The sequence below is a fragment of the Ambystoma mexicanum genome, chromosome 11 (genome assembly GCF_040938575.1).
Source record: "Ambystoma mexicanum isolate Mex_15411 chromosome 11, UKY_AmexF1_1, whole genome shotgun sequence".
NCBI classification, from domain to species: Eukaryota; Metazoa; Chordata; class Amphibia; order Caudata; family Ambystomatidae; genus Ambystoma; species Ambystoma mexicanum.
In genome coordinates this window covers 913,330,337-913,349,658 of record NC_090934.1, presented here as the reverse complement: position 1 = coordinate 913,349,658, position 19,322 = coordinate 913,330,337, and the positions used below count along the sequence as shown (strand labels likewise).

Here is a 19,322-nt window from a genome sequence, read left to right as displayed (position 1 = left end):
TATGAATATGTACACTGAGATGTGTGTTGCATGCCATTGCCACATATATGAGTACTGGCTCAGCGCTGAAACCCAACAGACAGTGATGTTTATTGTGAGACCAACATGTACCATGGACAGAAACCACACAACCACCTTCCTGAATACAGCTCAGGAGATGTGTATGCAGTTTCCATTGTTGGCTGCCAACTGGGGCCAACTGGACTCCAACACATATAGGAGCATGTCGTGCAAAATTATGAGCACATATGATGCGTACAAAATGCTCAGGTGGGGGCATCCAGAAGGGTGTTCAGGCTGCAGCCCTGACCCAGAGATATGGGGAGACATGAGGGTGTGCAGTCCACCTTGGAGGGTTCTGCAAAAACTCTCGTCCCTCGGTCATCTCCCGCTGTATCGACCACCTTCCCGGAGGCCTCCACGCAGACTGATCCCCAACTTGGGGCTGATGAGGCCATCCAAGTAGTGGTGCATTCCTTGCTGGCAGGTATCGTCAGGCAGATGGCAGCTTCAGTGATGTTGTAACAGCTTCTTGCAAGGAGCTTGTACAGCATCACAGGCAGATGTGCATCTTCTTGGCCCTGTTGGTGCATGCACTGCTCTCAGGGGGTCTCTCTGGGCTGGCCACTGCAATGGCCCCTCTTCCACATCCTCCTCTGGACCCCTGTTGTCCTCCATGCAGGCTTCTGGCACCTACCACCATGGCCCCCTGTGCACCAGTCCCATTACCACCGCAATGTCTGGTTGTGCCTTCATCCCTGCCCGAGGTGGGAGTCTCGAGACAACACATGAGGTTTTCACAGAGCCTAGACAGCGGTCCACATAGGAACAGGCAGTGGTGGGACAGCAGGCACTCCCGGGCAGTGCTGGCGCGGTACTCCCCCATCGATAGAGGGCATACCTTCGGAGTTTACACTATGCCCAGCAACAGCAAATGGTGACCCTGAGGAGGCTCTCATTTCAGGGCTATATCACCCGGACAAGGCAATCTGAATGGCATTTGGCCAATGTGAGGCAGGACGAGCTACAGGCCATGGAGTCTGTGTTTTCACGGTATGATAGCCAGCTGGTGTCAGAGAGGTATCCGGCTAGTGAGAAAGCAGTGATATCGGCCAGGGCTGAGGTGGCACATAAGTATGCAAGGAGGTGGCTACCATCCTGGAGGATGCTTGCAGGGCTGCAGATGAGGTGGAGAGCCAGCTGTTGGCCAGCATGCAAGCCCTCCAGGCAAGAATGGAGGCCCAACTTAATGCAGATAACATTGACTGTGATTGGGCCCTGGTGGAGGCACTGGCAAACATTGGAGATGAGTAGCCCGCTGCCTTTGTAAGTAGTTCCGTAGGATTAGGTTTTCTTTGTGTTGTGTTTCTCCATGGATATTTTCACTCTTCCCTTCATTTTTGTGTAAATAATTAATTTCCATTAAAAGCTTTCATTGTGTTCACTCCATGCTTCTTGCAGTCTCATTACCTGTATGCACATTTTGGTTTTCCATGTTCTCACAGAGCATATGTTCTATGGCAGTAAGGTGGATTGGGGCCTCACTGTGTGAGTCATGTTGTTACTGTGATGTTTGGTAGGGACGTTTCCGCATGCTACATGTTTCTGGTAGTTGTGGCATCCATGCTCAATGACCATGGGTGAGGACTTGAAGTGTGGGGAGGTGATGTAGTTGTGGATTCACATTGTCTGAATCTTAGTCATGTACATGTGTTGGTTGCCTGCATGCGTGCTTTACAATACAGGAGCGTTGTTGAATTGTGTACCTGGGTGCATGTGTGTGTGAGAGTTGTATGCTGTGGCTGAGTCTGTAGTCCACTGCTGGATGTGTTCTTGTGTGTTTGCTGATGTTGTGTGTTGTTTGACATGGTGGCATTCTTTGGATTGACTTGGGCATGTGCACATGTGTTGCACAAGCACAAGTGGGTCCATCATGACTATGGCTGTTTCTATGATGCCATACCTTGTGCAGGGGCACTGTGTGCTTGTTGGCATTGTGTTGGTGTTGGTGGAGTGATATTTTCGGTGTGTGTGTGTAATGGTGTGCATACATGGATTGTAGTGGTGATGTGTGAGACATGTGATGATGCTGTTTGGTGTCTATGATTGGGGATGTGTACTCATTCATGTGTATTTCAAAATGTTGAACATGTTCTACTTGCTTGTTGTATGTGATGACGGCTCTTTCACCTCTGGTCATTTGCTACTGTTGGTTGATGTTATTGTACGTTCAGTTCCTTCTTGCTCGAATCATGCTTAGAAATTCCTTGGCACTTGTTGTCAATGTGTAGGTGCCCACACTTCATTCCCTGGTATAGGTGTATGCCATTGTGGGTGTTGCAGTGAGATGTGGCCTTACTGTGGCTGGGTGGGCTGAACTCATCATGTGTGCAGCTGATGGTAGATTGCTGTGTCACTCCCACTTTATGGATTCCCACCCACACACACCTGCAATCACCCGGTACCTGTTCTCATATCATGCATCACCTCTGCTACTGGAATGCAACTGAGTCACATGATTTATGGTTCAGTCTAGCAGCACACATTTCCAATCTACTTGAGTTGCATGACAGTCTACACATCACTGAAACACAGGCATGTTCTGGTTTGGTCACTGTCAGGGACTTTGCCACCCATAACTACCTGCCTACTTTAGCACAGGCTGAAATACACCCAGGCATACTTAGTAATTCGTCCCAATCTATGATTCCTTGGACTTCTATCGTCCAGGGGCATTCACTAACAGTGCTTTGGTGGCATTGCAATGGTACAAAGGCACTATATATTTATGCCATTTAACTTTGCATTATCATATCACATGTGCATGGAGTGGTCGCAGTTTAGATGGTGCAACAGTGTGTTGTCCTGTTGATGTGCAGCTGAGTGTGGTCGACCAGGGAGTAATGGAGGTCCTGGGATCAACAGCAGTGCTCCCAGTTGATAGTGTTGGAGGAGGATAAGTGGCAGGTGTACCTCATAGTGGAGGCAGGCCAGAGGGGTTTTGGTAAGTTGTAGCTCCACATTGGACTTGTAGGGGTGCGGGTTGGCAGGTGGGTTCCCTCGGTCGTGGGTGTAGGTGAGTGGGGGTGGTGGGAGGTGTGAGTGCTTGAGGGGCACCCCGGGGTATAGGAGTGGGTGTGGTGGAAGGAAGACAGAATAGAAAGTTGACGGACCGGGGAAGTGGGAGTAGGTGAGTGGGGCTGGTGGGAGGTGTGAGGACTTGAGAGGGTAGCCTGGGGTATTGGGCATAGGTGTGTCGGTGTGGTGGGAAATGTGAGAACTTGAGAGGCAGCCCAAGGTAGTGGGCTGAGGGGAGTCGAAGTGGTGGGAGGAGGGCAGAATAGCAAAGGAGCGGACTGGGGTAGTGGGTATAGGTGAGTAGGGGTGGTGGGAGGTGTGAGGACTTGAGGAGAAGGGAGAAAAGACCAAAGATTATAGTATAGTGTGAGTTTTTGAGGACTGTGGGACAGCTGCTGCGGATATCCCTGTAACCTGTGCTCACAGTATAGTGAGCAGGGCTCGCGGGAGACACCCCTGCAGTCCCCACAGCCCTAGACCAAATTGATAAAACCTACCCAATCAACATCTTTTAGAAGGTAGAACATTGAGTAGTACCTTTGTTAGGACTTTTGGTCGGGTAGGCCTTTTCACCTCAGTCTTTTTGGCCGAAACCGAGTGGGGTGGTGGGAGGAGGGCAGGCTAGCAGGGGGCAGCCTGGATTAGTGGACGTAGGTGAATGGGGGAGGTGGGAGGACTTCAGGGGGCAAACCGGGGTAGTGAGCCAAGGTAAGTAGGGTTGGTGGGAGGAGGTCAGACTAGCAGGGGCAGCCCAGGGTAGTGGGACAAGGTCGGTGGGTGTGGTGGCAGGTGTGTGGACTTGACGAGGTAGCCTGGGGTGGTGGGCTGAGGTGAGTGGGGGTGGTGGGAGCAGGGCAGACAAGCAGGGGCAGACCAGGTTAGTTGGCGCAGGTGAGTGGGGGTGGTAGGTGGGAGGACTTGAGGGGGAAGCCTGGGGTAGTGGGCGTAGGTGAGTGTGGCGTAGTGGGAAGTGTGAGGAGTTTGGGGGGCTGCTATGACTTAGGTGTGTGGGTTCAAAGTTTAGGTGCCTTGAACTTAGCGGTGATAGTCTGCAGTTTCACCAGGCTGCTGCTTTCAGTTATGGGGACGGTACGTAATTTTGTCAGGCTGCTGCTTTCAGTTACAGGGTACGATTCGCAGTTTCAGCAAGGTGCTAGCTTGTATTGCGGGTGACGGTTTGCAGTTTTGGCAGGGTACTAGCTTGCAATTCGAGAGACAGTTCGCAGTTTCGCTGGGGTTCTGGCTTGCATTGCAGGTGACAGTTTGCAGTTTTGTCATGGTGCAGGCTTATGTTGAGGGGGGGTTGCTAAATACTGGTGCAAAGGTAGGCACAAAAGTTGTTTGTTGGTGCTGGTTTTTGTTTGTATGGGGGCGTGTTATGGGCATTCCGTTCGCAACTCAGTGTTGTTTGCACTACGGGTTACATTGCGCTTTAGAATCCATGAATCAGTGAATAGCGGTAAGATTTTCGCATGTGCAAGTAGGTGCAATGTTATTTATGGCACAAAGTAGTTTGCGTGCACTCGCAGAACCATAGGGCCTTATTATAAGTTTGGTGGTATTTCGGCAGTAAATCTGCTGAACTACCATCAAATGGAATTACCGGTACCACCACTTGGTCCGGAGGATTTACCGTGGGATTACAAGTGGTGATAGGGAGTGCTCTTAAACCTTGCTGTGTTGTTCCCCAGTCTTTATGGAAAAACTATGTAAACAGTCACTTGAATTCCACCATCAAATACATGTACATTGTCTATTTATGTTTCACCTTCTGAATCTTATTTGGGTTTCCCACGTAATATTTATAATTCTTAAGTCAAAGTGTTCTGCTGTGCTCGTGGCAGTGATTTGTTGGTGGGGCATTATAGTGCTACTGCAAGAATGTCTGCCTTGTAGGTAATCATCTTTCTGTATCCCTTCAACAAAACGGTGATCTCAGCAGCCTTGAAGAGCGAGCACCGTCAGCTATGTCAGTACATTAACAATCATTGTTTTCATCTCTCAGTTGAACATAGAAGATACGTTCACCGGAAGAACATGTGGACTGTGCGGAAGCTACGATGGCAGCAAGGACAACGACTTCATTATCAATGGTAGGACAGAACTCTTGCTGCATTTGGGAGGAGACTGTTCCATGTCAGCAGGATGTGATGTTCTCTGATTTTTTCAATCGGTGGAAAATTCATAGATTCCACTACAGACCATTTGTACACTTTGCCACACTATAAATTGCAAGAAACAGTCCCAGGCAGGTGACCAGTGTATTGGGCCCTTGTGTAGCTGATGTGTCCAGATATAGAATAGTTTTGTTTTCTTACAGAATGTGCAAAGTGTCCCATTTGCAGATGTCTTATTGTCCCCGCTGCCACCCATTTGATGTGCATCCTTTGGGACATTATTACTGCTAATAGATGTTGAATGTAAATACTGCCCTGAAAACTGTAGCCCATCACTGTTAAACAAGGGAAGTAGAAAATCGCACACTACAGCTTTGCCAATAATGAAGAAAATTGGGAAGCAATTCCTTAATAATGTGCACTTCAGTTGGGACACCGTCTAAGGGTGTATACTTGAGTTACTTTTTTACAGCTGCAACATGAGATTAATTATTAACACAGCTATTCGGGTATTTATTGAGCATAGACCTAGCTCAGGAACCATTGAAGTGCTTTACAAATCATAGGGGGAAGTAATCGGTGAGGGAAGCAGAGATGAAAGGGAGCGGTGAGCTAAAAAAGGGGAAAGGAAGTCAATTGGGCAGTAAGGGATTCAAAATAAAACAATGGGATGAACCAGTGGGGAGCAGATCTGCCAGGCTCAGGTTAGGTGGGCAGAGAAGGGTGTGTGGACCTAGGTGCTAGGAAGACATTTGGTGAAGAGGAGGGTGCTGAACTCCCTCCTGAAATGTTGAAATGTAGAAGCAGGGAGACGAGACTGGTGTTGACCGGGGGTGGGTGGGTTGTAGTGCCAGGGCCATAGACAGAGCAAGCCTGTCGTCTAGTTCTTTCCTTCTTGCACCAGCAGAGTTCATTTCCGCAAATGTCGGTTTTGCTCTTGAGTCATAGGCCTCTGGGAATGCTTAGCTTGTCTTCACGGTAGCTTGATTCATTGAGGGCAACAGCCTTGTAGATGACACAGAAGCATTAATTCAATTGCCAAGTCTGGTGGTATTTCGGCAGTAAATCTGATGAAATACCACCAACGGAGTTGCTGTTATTGTCACTTGGTCTGGCAGAATTACCACTGGATTACAAGTGGTGGTAGGTGGTGTTAGTCCCCATTTATTGGACTCCTTAGGACTCCAATGGGATTTCAGTGGAATTACCGCCTGTGGTAATTCTGCTGATGTGGCATTTTCTTGCTAGTAAGACAAAGGAATTACCTCGAGCCTTCTCCTGGAAATTTTTCCTCCACTTTGCCTCTAGACCCATAGTCCGGCAGTGCGGTAATGCAGCAATAATGTTGTGTTCATTCTGTTAGCACTTCATTACCTCTATTTTTGGCCACAGTGCCAACCTCGTAACGAGGACCATTGGGTTCTGTCTCAAACAGCAAATTCATTAAGCCTCTCTGGGCTATTGTATGCGGTGCCAAGGGGGCCACACATTCTGCTTGCAAAACCCATTTACCTCTAGAGGTCTGGACTGGCAGCAGGTGCTAAGTACCCAAAGCCACCCCTCCATGCACGCCTACATATCAGGGCCTTCTCAACACCTTGTTATGAATTGTTTCACTGACCCCATGCTAGTGGGAAGATTTCTGGGTCAGTCCCCTACCTAAAAGGGTGAGTAGGTGCATTTGCAGTGATTGGTCATAAAGGCACATCATTGCAAATGCTATTTTTACATTTGCCACTTTGTTCTGGAGGTGGAAATGTAAACCATAAATAGAAACGCTCATGCTTAGAGATATGACGCCATGGGTCAGGCAAGGCCCCTGCCAGCTTTGCGCTTTTCCCAGCAGCTAGCTTCCAATAGAGGAGGCAAAGCACAAGAGAAAGAGTGATGAAGATGACTCAGATCAAAGTGCATCCTCCTGTGAATTGGTTGCAGTTAGTAATATCACGACCCTTGCCTGTACTGAATGTATGATATGATATGATATGATATGATATGATATAACGTGCCTGTACACAAGCGTTTCAAGGCACGACGAGGCAAGGGGAGGGACAAAGGGAGGACAGACAATGATCATACTAGGCCAGGTGTCATTCAGATCGTGCAAGTGCATGGGAAGGGGGCAGGGATGGTGCAGTACATGGGAATATATAATAACAATAGGTAAATAACGGCCAGCATGTGCCAAGTGCATGGGTAAGTGCAGAAACCTGGTATCAGGAGCTGGTAGGGATATAGAACAGTCCCTAAGTGCGGGGGCTGCCAGGCGGGCAGTGCAGGTGTGTGACCAGTGCAGTTTTGGTTACAGCCAGGAGGTCAGCAAAGGAGAGGAGGAGAAAAAGCAGAAGCAAAGAGAAAGGTTTTGAGGTGCTTCCTGAACCGGAGATGGTTCTCCTCAAGTTTAAGGGAGGCATGGAGGCTGTTCCAGAGGGAGGCTCCAGCCGAAGAAAGAGATCTCCCACCAACATGTTGCTTGGATGAAGCGACTGACCCTGAGGGAGTTGAAGACGGATGAGCGAAGGGCTCGAGAAGGAAGATATTTAGGAAGAGAGAGTTGAAGGTATTGAGGTCTCAGGCCTCAGAAGGCCTTGTGGACGATGCAGAGGGTTTTGAACTTAATCCTCGCAGCCACTGGGAGTCCGTGCAGAGATTTCAATCCTAGAGAGATACGATCCCCGGGTGTGAGGCCAAGGACAAGTCTTGCAGTCCTGTTCTGGATATGTTGCAGAGGGCGGAGAGTAGAAGCAGGTAGATTTAGAAAGAGGCTGTTGCAATAGTCCAGCCTAGAGAGAACCAGAGCTCTGGAGAAAGTGAGTTTCTGGGGGAAGGAGAGGAAAGGAAGAATGCCTCTCAGGAGGTGTAGCTGGTAGTGTGACTTCTTAGAGACATCAGAGATATGAGGAAAGAAGGAGAGTGTGGAGTCGAAGATGACACCAAGGTTTTTTGCCGTGCAGGTGGGAGCAGGAAGAGGACCAAGAGAGGCCGGCCAGTGAGCTACAGGAAAGGGGGGAGCAGGTGTGCTGATGAGGAGAATCTCATTCTTACTAGCATTAAGACAGAGGTCATTGGCGGCACGCCACTCCTGGATAGCAGACAGACAGTCAGAGATGAGGGAAGGAGAGGAGGGGGCAGAGGGTAGCCTGAAAATGAGCTGGGTGTCATCCACGTAGCACTGAAAGTTGGGGCAGAGAGTGGCGATGCGTGGGCAAGGAGTGCCAAGTATTGGTTGAACTGCCAGGGAGAGAGGTTAGACCCCTGGGGGACACCACAGGTAGAGAATAAGATAGCAGAGATGTAGACTCCTTGATAAAAGCGAATCGGGCTGTGCATAGAATTTTCCATGTGCACACAGGAGGAAGATGGAAGAAGAAACAACCTTTTTGTGAATCAAGCCCTATATCTTTAGTACAGCATTTGTACGCCATATTTCTACCCTGCATTCTGGGGACACCACACAGTAAGTAAACAGTCATTACAGATCCCTACATTTCAGGAAACATAGTGATTTTGGTCTCCATGGCCATCTTTCAGGTCAAACAAAATTATATGTGTTGCCACACACATGGAAACAGCAAAAGAGTACGAGAAACCTTACAATATCTCCTCCCTTCAACAAATTGCTAATTTTTGTTTATTCCAGAAAGGAGAACATTAGGGATAGAGAATAACATATTTTACAAACTGCTCTGAAAATTACTTCCAATTCAAAATACGTGCGCGTTTCCATGCCTGAGTTCCAATAACTGAATAATGAAGGTTCTTAGACATTACCTAAAACTCCCAGATTTTGATTTAAGTGAGGAGATATATTACATCAAAAAATACCTGTGCACCAGACTTATCTCATCCAGGAGGGATGCGATCTTGCACTTAGCGCACTGATTTTTTGAGGTGGGACCATGATGGATTTGCATTTGGCCTTTCTCCTTCTGTAATGAGGCAGACTGAAAATTGATGGCATGGAGGGTTGACAAGCGCAGCGTCCACTGGTTCAGATTAATTGAAAACCTTCCAGTTGTCAGCCAAATGGTTTACAAATGACCAAATGTAGTCGCCAAGCCTGCTGTGCCTAGAGACCTAAGCGTCACCTCATTGACGATGATGAAACAAGCCTGGAGTTGCTTGTAGTCTCGAGCACAAGGGATTTGACTAACAGTTTCAATTGACTGTTTCTTTTATGGTTGTTCCAAGCCTGATTTGCATATGTCATTCACCTCCTGTCATGATATGGTAGGCTTAAAAACGTTGGTCTCAAGTGTTGCCAGTAGTTTGGTTCATTCAAGACCATGCATCCATCAACCATCAATAAAGAACAACAGGACCAGCCAAAGAAAAAAGATGCCAGAAACACACATCCACCATCAAATTAGATGACTTAGTACCCGGCTAACGCATTCTGATTGGCTCTCTCCGGGTCGTTACCCGGCCGAGAATCCCTCGATTCTCGGCTGGGATTCCAGCCTCCTTATCCATGGTGGGGGGCGTGGCAGCCTCTCATCCAATGATGAGGCTCGGAGCGAGGATGGCCACGCACGGCTGAGAGGCTGCCTTCGCCCCCCGCCGGGGACTCGGGTAAGGTTTTTTTTTCCTCCCCTTTCCTCCCTCCTCCTTGCCCTCCCCACCCCACTTACCTTCTTACTCCTTTGTCCCTGGAGGGGGACTATGGCAGCCTCCAGCTGTGTGGAGACTCGGAGCGGGGCCATGCCCGCTCCGCGGCTCCACATGGCTGGAGGCTTCCATCGTCCCCCGTCGGGGACGCAGGTAGGTTTTTTTTTCTTTTTTTTTCCCCTTCCGCCCTCCCAACCCTACTTACCTTCTTCTCCTTTTTTTTGGGAGCGGACACGCTAGAAACACTTCTGTTCAGTTTTCCCTTTCCTGGTGGCCATTTTCTTGGTCGTTTTCTTTTTTTTTCTGGCCCGAACTGCTGCAGCGTTTCGGTACAGAAAAAAATGCTTTTAGTGCCCCGGTCACGCCGATCTTGCGGGCCGGGGTACTAAAAGCAATATGACCCTCACGGCGGGTGCATTACAGACTCAGGTACTGCCCCGGGGCCTTCGTTAAGGCCCTAGCTTCACTCGGGCCTATAACTATGGGCCCCAGGGTATTACTTTAGTCATAGGCATCTTGAATACGTTCACAATTATTTGGCCTATTGAGTTACGCATACAGTGAGGCGCTTCTGTAGATTACTTTGTTGACTATTTGTTATCAAATGACCAGGCATTTTCAACATTGCCATCTAATTCCCAGGCAGTCACACCATTGTTAAAGATATGCCATGTTAGCATAGAAGTACAGGTTGCATTATGGCCAACTAATTCATCACTGTCAATGTCCATTATGCACATTTAGCACAGTAAGTCCAGTAAGTATTATTTGCAACTCGAATAGCACAGAATGCCATATTCTCCTTGTGCCAAGTAAATATAGTAGTGCCCCATTTCACTAACACAGCACGCCTCCATTGTGTCCAGCTACCATTGTGATGACAGATGCTATTTTTCCGAGCACACCAGTGCCTGATTACCTAGTGCCCACTTTGGAAAGGCAAACACATTCTATGATGTGAATTTACCATAGCAGGGCCAGACACTAGTATGGACAGTTATCACAACATACCCAGAGTGCATACTGAGCAGGCAACATGTCATTGTGCCATTTTAATTATGCCCAGTTAGCACAGAATGTCCACCTTTTGCAATACTGAATAACTAAGATTGTGAAACAGGGGACAAGCAAACGGGGATCACATTGGGTGAAGTGCAGAATGGAAGAGAATGTACTTGGCAGGGATGTTAGGTCTTCAAGTACCCTTGACATATCTGGAGGATTGGTGCTAAGGTCTCAATGGCAGATGCCTCCCTCCCCAAACATCGTATAAGCATTGCGGTTTTTGGCCTTTGCCGCTTACACAACATCCCCAAATGTCACTATTTCCAAGTGCAAAACCTTGTTTAGCGACTATCAATGGGAAAGATACTAGTTCGCTAATGGTGTGGCACTTCAGGAAACTGTCACCCTGATTGGTCTGTAGGTAACACGCTTTCCTGCTTCTTACCCGTAGAATTCTCTCAGTAGCAAGATTTTTTGACAAGTTGTACAACCGGCATCTGGTTAAATTCCTGGTCCCTGACCGGGATACCTTGTGTGATTTGGTGTCAGCGCCAGATTATTCCACTAAACGTAAGCTTGCCACACAGGTGCTAGATACTACTACAGCCAAAATGATATGGTGTTACGATGGGATAGGCCTTCACACAATGCCAATCACTCTAATGGTCAGTCATGTAATGAATACCCCCCTTCTACAAGACAACAGCTAAGCTAACACGCCAACGTCTTGTCATAATAGAGCATTCGCCCCTTTGGAAAACAGTCATCAATGAGTACATTTTTATTGACACTGAATACATTTCAGTTATAGGCATGTACACACTCACAATCTGTCTTTTTTACTTGGGAGTTGGAATACTTAAAATGGGTATATTTATGAGAAAAAAAACCTCATTGATGTGAGTTTCAAGCAATCCACAGTGTCACAGCGAATGTGTGAATGTATGGCACTCATTTTATCAAATATTCAGCCATATTCAGAACTCTCGCAAGGCTGACAAGAGTGGGTGAAGGAAAGGCATTGTGCTGTCAAAATAAACTCTCCATCACTTTTGTGAGCATTAACATTTCAAACTTTCTTGGTTCAATATTCAATATGATGTGGGTAATCCATCTCAGAACAGGTGTCGGCTAACTCAACCCCCTTTTCGACTCAACAACATCTACCTTATCATCCAAGCGTGGATGGCACAACATGGGCTCTGCCTCAATGACGACAAGACTGAGCTTCTCCTAGTAGGAACCCAAGCCAGACTTAATAAATTGGACAACAAATTCAACACTTTCAACATTGATGGCAACACCATCAAAGTCTCCAAAGACGTCAAAACACTAGGCATGTACAGTGACTCCACTATCTCACTAGATAAACAAATAAATGCTACAGCTTCCACCACTGCTTATACATGCAAACTCATCAATGCTTGCAGACCTTTCCTGACGAATGAAAATTGCATCACCATGGCCAGAGCGCTTGTACTAACGAAGCTAGACTATTGCAATGCACTTTACCTAGGCACTAGTCAGCAAAACCTAAACAAACTACAGATCTATCAAAACAATGCATTAAGAGCAGCCACCAACTTCCCTAGAAAACAGAACATCTCGGAGTTGAGACGCAGCCTCATTGGCTCTCTTTTAACCAAAGAATCAAATTCAAGACTCTCTCCCTCATACACAAATGCATACACAATCAGGCAACTAAATACCTCTGCGGCAAATTCAAACTCCACACCTCACCAAGACAAACCAGATCTTCCCATTCTAATTACCTCATCACTCCAAGAAACAAACTGCAAAAATCAGGGGGTAAAAGCTTCCAAGTCCTCGCTGCCAAAACCTGGAATGCGCTACCGCCCAACATCAGGCTAGAACCATGCATCCACAAATTCCATAATGAGGCCAAAACCTGGCTCTCTCTGAATGAAAACTAATCCACATCTATGCCGATCCTCTCAGAGCTGTCCTTCTGTGAATGTGCTCCCCCCTAACTATACATACTGTCAATAATCTATGCTCTGGTGATTCAAATTGACCCTTTCCTTGATTGTAAATTATGTGATCTTATGTTTTGTTGATTATTTGAATTTTCATGCCTGTAACTGTAAATATGTACTAAGAAATGTGCCGAGTTGCCTCAGGGCTCGGTGCGCTATATAAATAAATACAATACAATACAATATAAAATGTGTTTCTGTATGGAGTGCAATGCCCATTGTGTATCTGTTGAGAAACTGTAACACCAGCCTACATATTATGCTGAGCACAGCCCATTCACATCCCATGTTAATAGCGAGAACTTCCCCTCATGTGTCATCATCCCAGAGAATTTGTTTCAAGAGCTGAGCGTTATGTACATTCATGCCCATCCCTGCTACTTGCAGATCACAACATTCTTACCCTCATGTAGATGTTTCAAGCAAAATAGACAAACCAGACACAACACCCGTAAAAACGTCCCTAGTACCCCCACCCAAAACTTCCCCTAACTTAAAACACCTGACGCCCTCGTCCGGTGTCAGACTTACACAAGAGAAAAATGTCAACCATATTTGGGGTGTCCATCAAAACAACCAGTGCGAGCCTCAGTCTCCCACCGGGGGGGTGGGTGGGGGTGCCTCTAGTCAATACCCCAGTAGTGAGAACTGTACATGAGCTAGTGCACTTTTGATAGCAAATTCGACCATTGCCCGCTGTCTCCAGAGCAGCATATATGTCTGCAGGTTGCTCCATGGTCTGCGATTCAAACACGACTGAAGATGACTTTTAATCAGCTTCTGACTTTGGCCTCTCTCTTGGGAACCAGGGATCTGGTGCATACAGGATATGTGTCTCCAGCCAGTTCCAAGCTTGCTTGGGTTATTGAAGAGGTGAACCATCCTTCCATGTCTCACGTTGAGATGTGTGGGGTTGAAGAAGACGTATGTGATGCCTTGCAATATAATTTTTTTCTATATAGAGTCAAAGGATTGGTGGGCCTTCTGTACTTCCCTGGGGTAATCTGGAAAAAACCCTACCCGCTAGCCTTTTTAGGTGATTGGGCCAGTGGCCCTCTCCATTTGCAGCTCTATAGTTCAAAGGTCGTGCAGTGATAGTGCGTGGGGGTGCCCCAGGAACTGGGTGAGCCATCATGATCCAGTGGGCCCTTTATATGGAAAATACTTTTGAGAGCTTCTTTTGAGCAAACTAGTCGGCCAGCCATTGTTCCAGAAAAAGCTACATACTGGGCCCTTCATCCCTTTCCGGCACCACAGAATACAGAGATTGTTGTGTCGCAATCGCCGCTCACTATCTTCTGCTCTGCTTTCCAGTTGCAAACGTTTCTGCAAGACTGCTTCCAGCTGCTTCTGCATGCATCTGAAGGGGTCTTCGGAATCAGAGATTCAGTGTTGTGCCTCTCCTACTCTCAAAACAAGTTTGCAAAAATCAAGCTGATGAGAGGCCTGTGATTTTTCTTCAATAGTGGTTCTGGACTCACCTATGACATTCATGATATCTGTGAAGGAAATATACGAGTCCGGTACTGCCACCCCGTCCCTGCCGTTGCCACGGTGTGAGATGCAGAGGGTAGGAGTCAACTCACGGTGCATTGGTTCATCTTGTTTTGAAGACCTGCCTTCCGTAGTTATCTGTTACAACCCTTTCGTGCCTGGCAGCCCCTGATGTGCATGCCCCTTAGTGTTTGGTAAAGAGGGTCCAGTGAGATTTGTCCGCAGCTGTCAATCAGCTGCCATCTTTTGCTGTTGCAGTTGTGCCCTTTGAGGTACGTGCTCTGCTTGCGCAAGGTTCCACACTGATCCTGATGACCAGTACAACTCGAGGGTGTGGTTTACCCACTTGCACCAAAGGGGGGCCAAGGATGGGAACCCAAATGTTCAGGGGGTGCCAACTGCCAACACTCCAGTATGTTTGACGGTCACAAGAGGCAGAAGCACACCCCAGCACACAGAAAGTGTGCTTCTCCTGTTCACGTGTGCCGCTTGGCTTCAAATCAGTGCAGCAATCACTATTGCTGGGTACATTGTCCTGCAACCCGCTGAGGCTTCTGCAATCTGTAAAGGGCCCTCTCTTGCCTGGGCATGTACTGTTTGCACCGGACTTCAAACTCTTCACTGTGCCTCCCCCTGCACCAGGAAACACAGCGCTGACTGCCGGGGGGGCCGGTTCACTCTCATCCTGCTATTTCTCCGGAGACCACGTGCCGGCATTCCTAGTGAGCTCCGGGCTGCTCACTGGTTCTCTGCTCTTTGGTGCTGGAAAAAGTTCCCTTGCCATAGCACACCAGCGGTCTCATTCTTGTTGGGCTACCCCACTGCCACTGCTCCCTCTGGCAGGCTGCTAGCCACGCCGGCTGCCTCGCCAAGATGGCACAGGTGCTCTCCAAAGAATATATCGGCCTGGGGTTCCCTATAACCGCTTTTGCACGCAAATGGAGCCTGATGGAGCGGAAACGTATGAATCACTGCATCATGGGTAATGGAAACAGTATTTTTACTGCAGGATGTCGGTGCCCCTGGCGTAGCGCCATATGCTCACATCTGCATCAGCCGGCTGCTCGACAGCACCGACTTTGATCCTTTGCTTCATACTTTTGATAATCACATTACTCATTCACCCAAATCAGTGGTGTTTATCATTTTTAGCCATGATCGCCCATCAAACTTCTCCAGGGTGATCAAACTTGTTGCCATATTGAACTGCTCAGAGCTTCTGCTGGAATTTGACTTAACACAGTCCCTCCACCTGGGATCATTGCAAATGGACACCTTCAAACCTGGTTCAAACGACAAGAAAGAGCTCAAAGCCTGGTTCGACACCCTCGAAATATCTACTATTTTAATCATGTACTTTAAAGTGACCCTGTCTCCCGATCCACCCTTCCAGGCCCTCGAGTCTGGTTAAGTGCTTTCTGCACCTTTTCCCAACAAGACATATTATTTATGAACACATTGTTGGATTTCCTGCCCGTTTTTCTCCCTCAAAAAGTATTCAGAGTACTTATCTCTGTTCTGCATCTTCTGTACTTTTTAACACGGGTGTGTTTTGATACTTACTAATTGCATGATTGATTTGTTTAATTAAAATATACAATTTCAAAGGACCTTAATTGGACATTCTTTTATTTTGAAACGTGTACTATTGCGATTTGGGGTGCTACTTGATCACATTCTCACTCCTTCAGAGACTATAAACTTCCCTCGATCCATATTACAAAAGGCAAAGGTTGTGTGTCTCTTAGCTTTGCCTGGTGTACCTTTGATTGGGATCACTGTTGGTTTGTAGAGGGGGCTGAGTGGGCTTTTTTGCCACTACCTTATCCTTGTACTCCTGCTGAGCTGAAGCCATTTTGTTTTCTACATATATTATGCCTTTGCACTAGGGCACGGTATAGTTAATAGTTAAGGCATAGTTAATAGTTAAGGCATAGTTATGTTTAGCACAAAGTCTCAATGGCGTTTAAGAAAATTACTTGTATTAATAACTTGTGAATGCTTGTATTAAAAAATCTGCAAATATTCCAGAGTAATATTTGAGGTAGCCACCTATGCATGCAGACTTTCAGGTGTCTACGGCTTCATAGTAAAAAAAATATTTCCTTTGATCGTGTTTTGAACAGCTGTGTTTTCATGAAAATAAATGTTGGCCAATTCTGAGATATTAACATTTGAATTGTATTTATATATGCCACATGCACAGAAGGAATAAACCTTTTTTATAAGAACTGTAGGGAGAGCGTATGGAATACATGTACACTTTCAATAGAATCTGTCCACAGATCATATGAATTGACTTTGATGGAATAAATGCACACTTTTCATATGAACTGTACACAGAGCGTGCACCTAAATGCTCCTATGACACATACTCCTACCACACACAACCTTAGACAAATACCTACTGCACACTCTTACAACACACACTCTAATGACACACACGTCTATAACACATGCTCATATGACATGCTCTTATGACACATGCTGGTATAACACATGCACCTACAACACACACTCCTATCATACATGTTCTTATGACACGTTCACCTACTACATATGCACCTACTGCACATAACATGTGAATGCATGGCATATGCTCTCACATGTACCTATGACACATGCACCTTTGACACCCAGTCCTACCACACACAGTCCTACCACACACGGTCCTACTACACACACTCTTATGACACACTCTTGCAAAACACAATCTAATGACACACACTTCTAAAACACATGCTCCTTTGATACACACTGCTATAGCACATGCTCCTACAACAAACCCTCCTATTATACATGTTCCTGTAACACACACTACTACACATGCATCTACTAAATTTAACCTGTGGACAAATGATATGTGCTCCTACATCACATGCTCCAACTACACACACATTTACGACACACACTTTAAGGATAGAGACTCTTACGATGCCCACATACCACACACGTGTATGACACACACTCCTACAACATACACTCCTACAATGTATGCTCCTTTGACACATGCAGGTACTACATGTGCTCATGCGACACACACACAGAGGCTCCTGCGACACATGCTCCTATGACACGCACTCCTATGATAGGTGATCTTACTCCACACACTCCTACAACACCTGGCCCTAGGACACACACTCGTACGACACATACTCCTACTGCAGAGGCACCTAAAACATGCACTGCAATCATTTACACAGAGTATTTGAATTTTATAGTTGGTACATTAGACAATCAACATCTCCTAAAAACTAACATTAAAAGCAATTCTCATCTGACTTTAATGTGAGTTTTAAAGTGATGGAATAAATGTACACTTTCAATACGAACTGTCAACGGAACATATGATTTTTACAATGTGTACATCACACAGTGAACATCTCCTAAAAACTCACCTTAGTCTCAGCTGACTTTGATTTCAGGATTAAGGTGATGGCATAAATGCACGGTTTTCATATGAAATGTTCACAGAGAATGCACCTATGATAATTATATATGTGACACACCAAAGACACATGCTCCTATGACACGTGCTAGTACGGCACATTCTCCTACCACACACACACTTTTAACACACACTGTATTCACACACATTCTTATGACACCGGCCCAAAGCACACATGCTCCTGTGATACATGCTGCTATAAAAAGTGCTCCTACAACACACACCTCTATGATAAAAGTTCCTATAGCATGTGCACCTACTACATATACACCTACTACACATAAGATGTGGATGTGCGACATGTGCTGTCACATGCACCTAGGACACATGCACCAATGCACATGCAGCTAGGACACATGAACCCTCGGCACATGCACCTATGACACACTCTCCTATGACGCACGTTCTGATTACACACACGCTTACGGCACATACTGTAATGACACACTCCTACGACATGTGTTCCTATGACCACACATTCCTACAACATACAATCTTACGATACACAGTCTTACAAAACAGAAACTAAGAGGTCTATGGGACTTTGAAAGCTCATAGAACTAACGTTTTAGCATAATACTTTGAGTTAGTCCAATGAAAGCTAGCACAACCTGGATTTTGCTTGATTGGCAAAATACTTTATGATTTTTTAAGATGTTTTAGCTTTACTTTTTGTGGCCAATTTCGAGTGTCATTACCAGAATCTTAGGTGGTGTACCCTGTTTAGGAGATAGTTTATGGGGGCAATAAATAGTTTAACTGAAAGCTATCAAACAGTTTCCAATGGAATTAGAGACATGTGAAGAGGGGTATAAGTCTTAAAAACATGTTACTCCCAGAATCCGGGGTGCTTATTAATTATTAATGATGTCTCAGTCAAAATCACAGTAACATAAAATTACATGACATTAATCATACTTGAATATTGACTAAGGAGCTGATAGTAGTGCTCACCAGGTACATCAGCAATATCGCCTCATTAAACATATTGTCATTCCATTTTCCTAAAGGCTGCAAAACTGTTTTCTGAGGATGTCTCTGATTTTTTTCAGGTGTGCAACTCTCGTCAAGACAGTTTGGAAACCAGCAGAAGATCAATATGCCAACTGAAAGCTGCCCAGATGTACCTGCAGATGGTGTTGGCTCAAGTGGGGTAGATCAGTGTACGGCACAGGTAACTTCATGCTACGTCTTCTCATAAAATCTCTGGGATGGGTACGCAAAACACAATGATTACATTAAAGGTCTCTCTAAAATGTTAAACAATGGCCGTAGAACTGATAGGATCCAGATTCAACAACACTTTGGGCCTCATCACGAGTTGGGCTGTAGCCCTTTAATGCATCGGTAACAATATTACTGCCATGTTTAAGGGCTGTCCCTATCACAAGTTGGGCGCTAAATGAGTGGTTTTACCTCCAGCTTTTTTCTGGAGGTAAAAATCCCATTTAGGTATTACGTATTAGCATGCGGTATCAGCACTAAAAATACACCATTGGATCCAATGGGCCCAATGGGGAATGGGGATTTACCATCAGCGCCAAACCCATAATCCAGCGGACCAGTGGGCGCTAA

At 46.2% G+C, this 19,322-nt stretch overlaps 1 protein-coding gene across 1 annotated transcript in view; it reads left to right on the top strand.

Moving 5' to 3' along the window:
* The window catches only part of LOC138503906 (mucin-5B-like), a 447,355-nt gene that overhangs the window by 60,890 nt on the left and 367,143 nt on the right, over nt 1–19,322 (top strand). The window contains exons 4-5 of the mRNA XM_069623991.1: nt 5,084–5,171; nt 18,800–18,921. Coding sequence (XP_069480092.1) covers nt 5,084–5,171; nt 18,800–18,921 — 210 coding nt within the window. The remainder of the gene's footprint in view (nt 1–5,083; nt 5,172–18,799; nt 18,922–19,322) is intronic.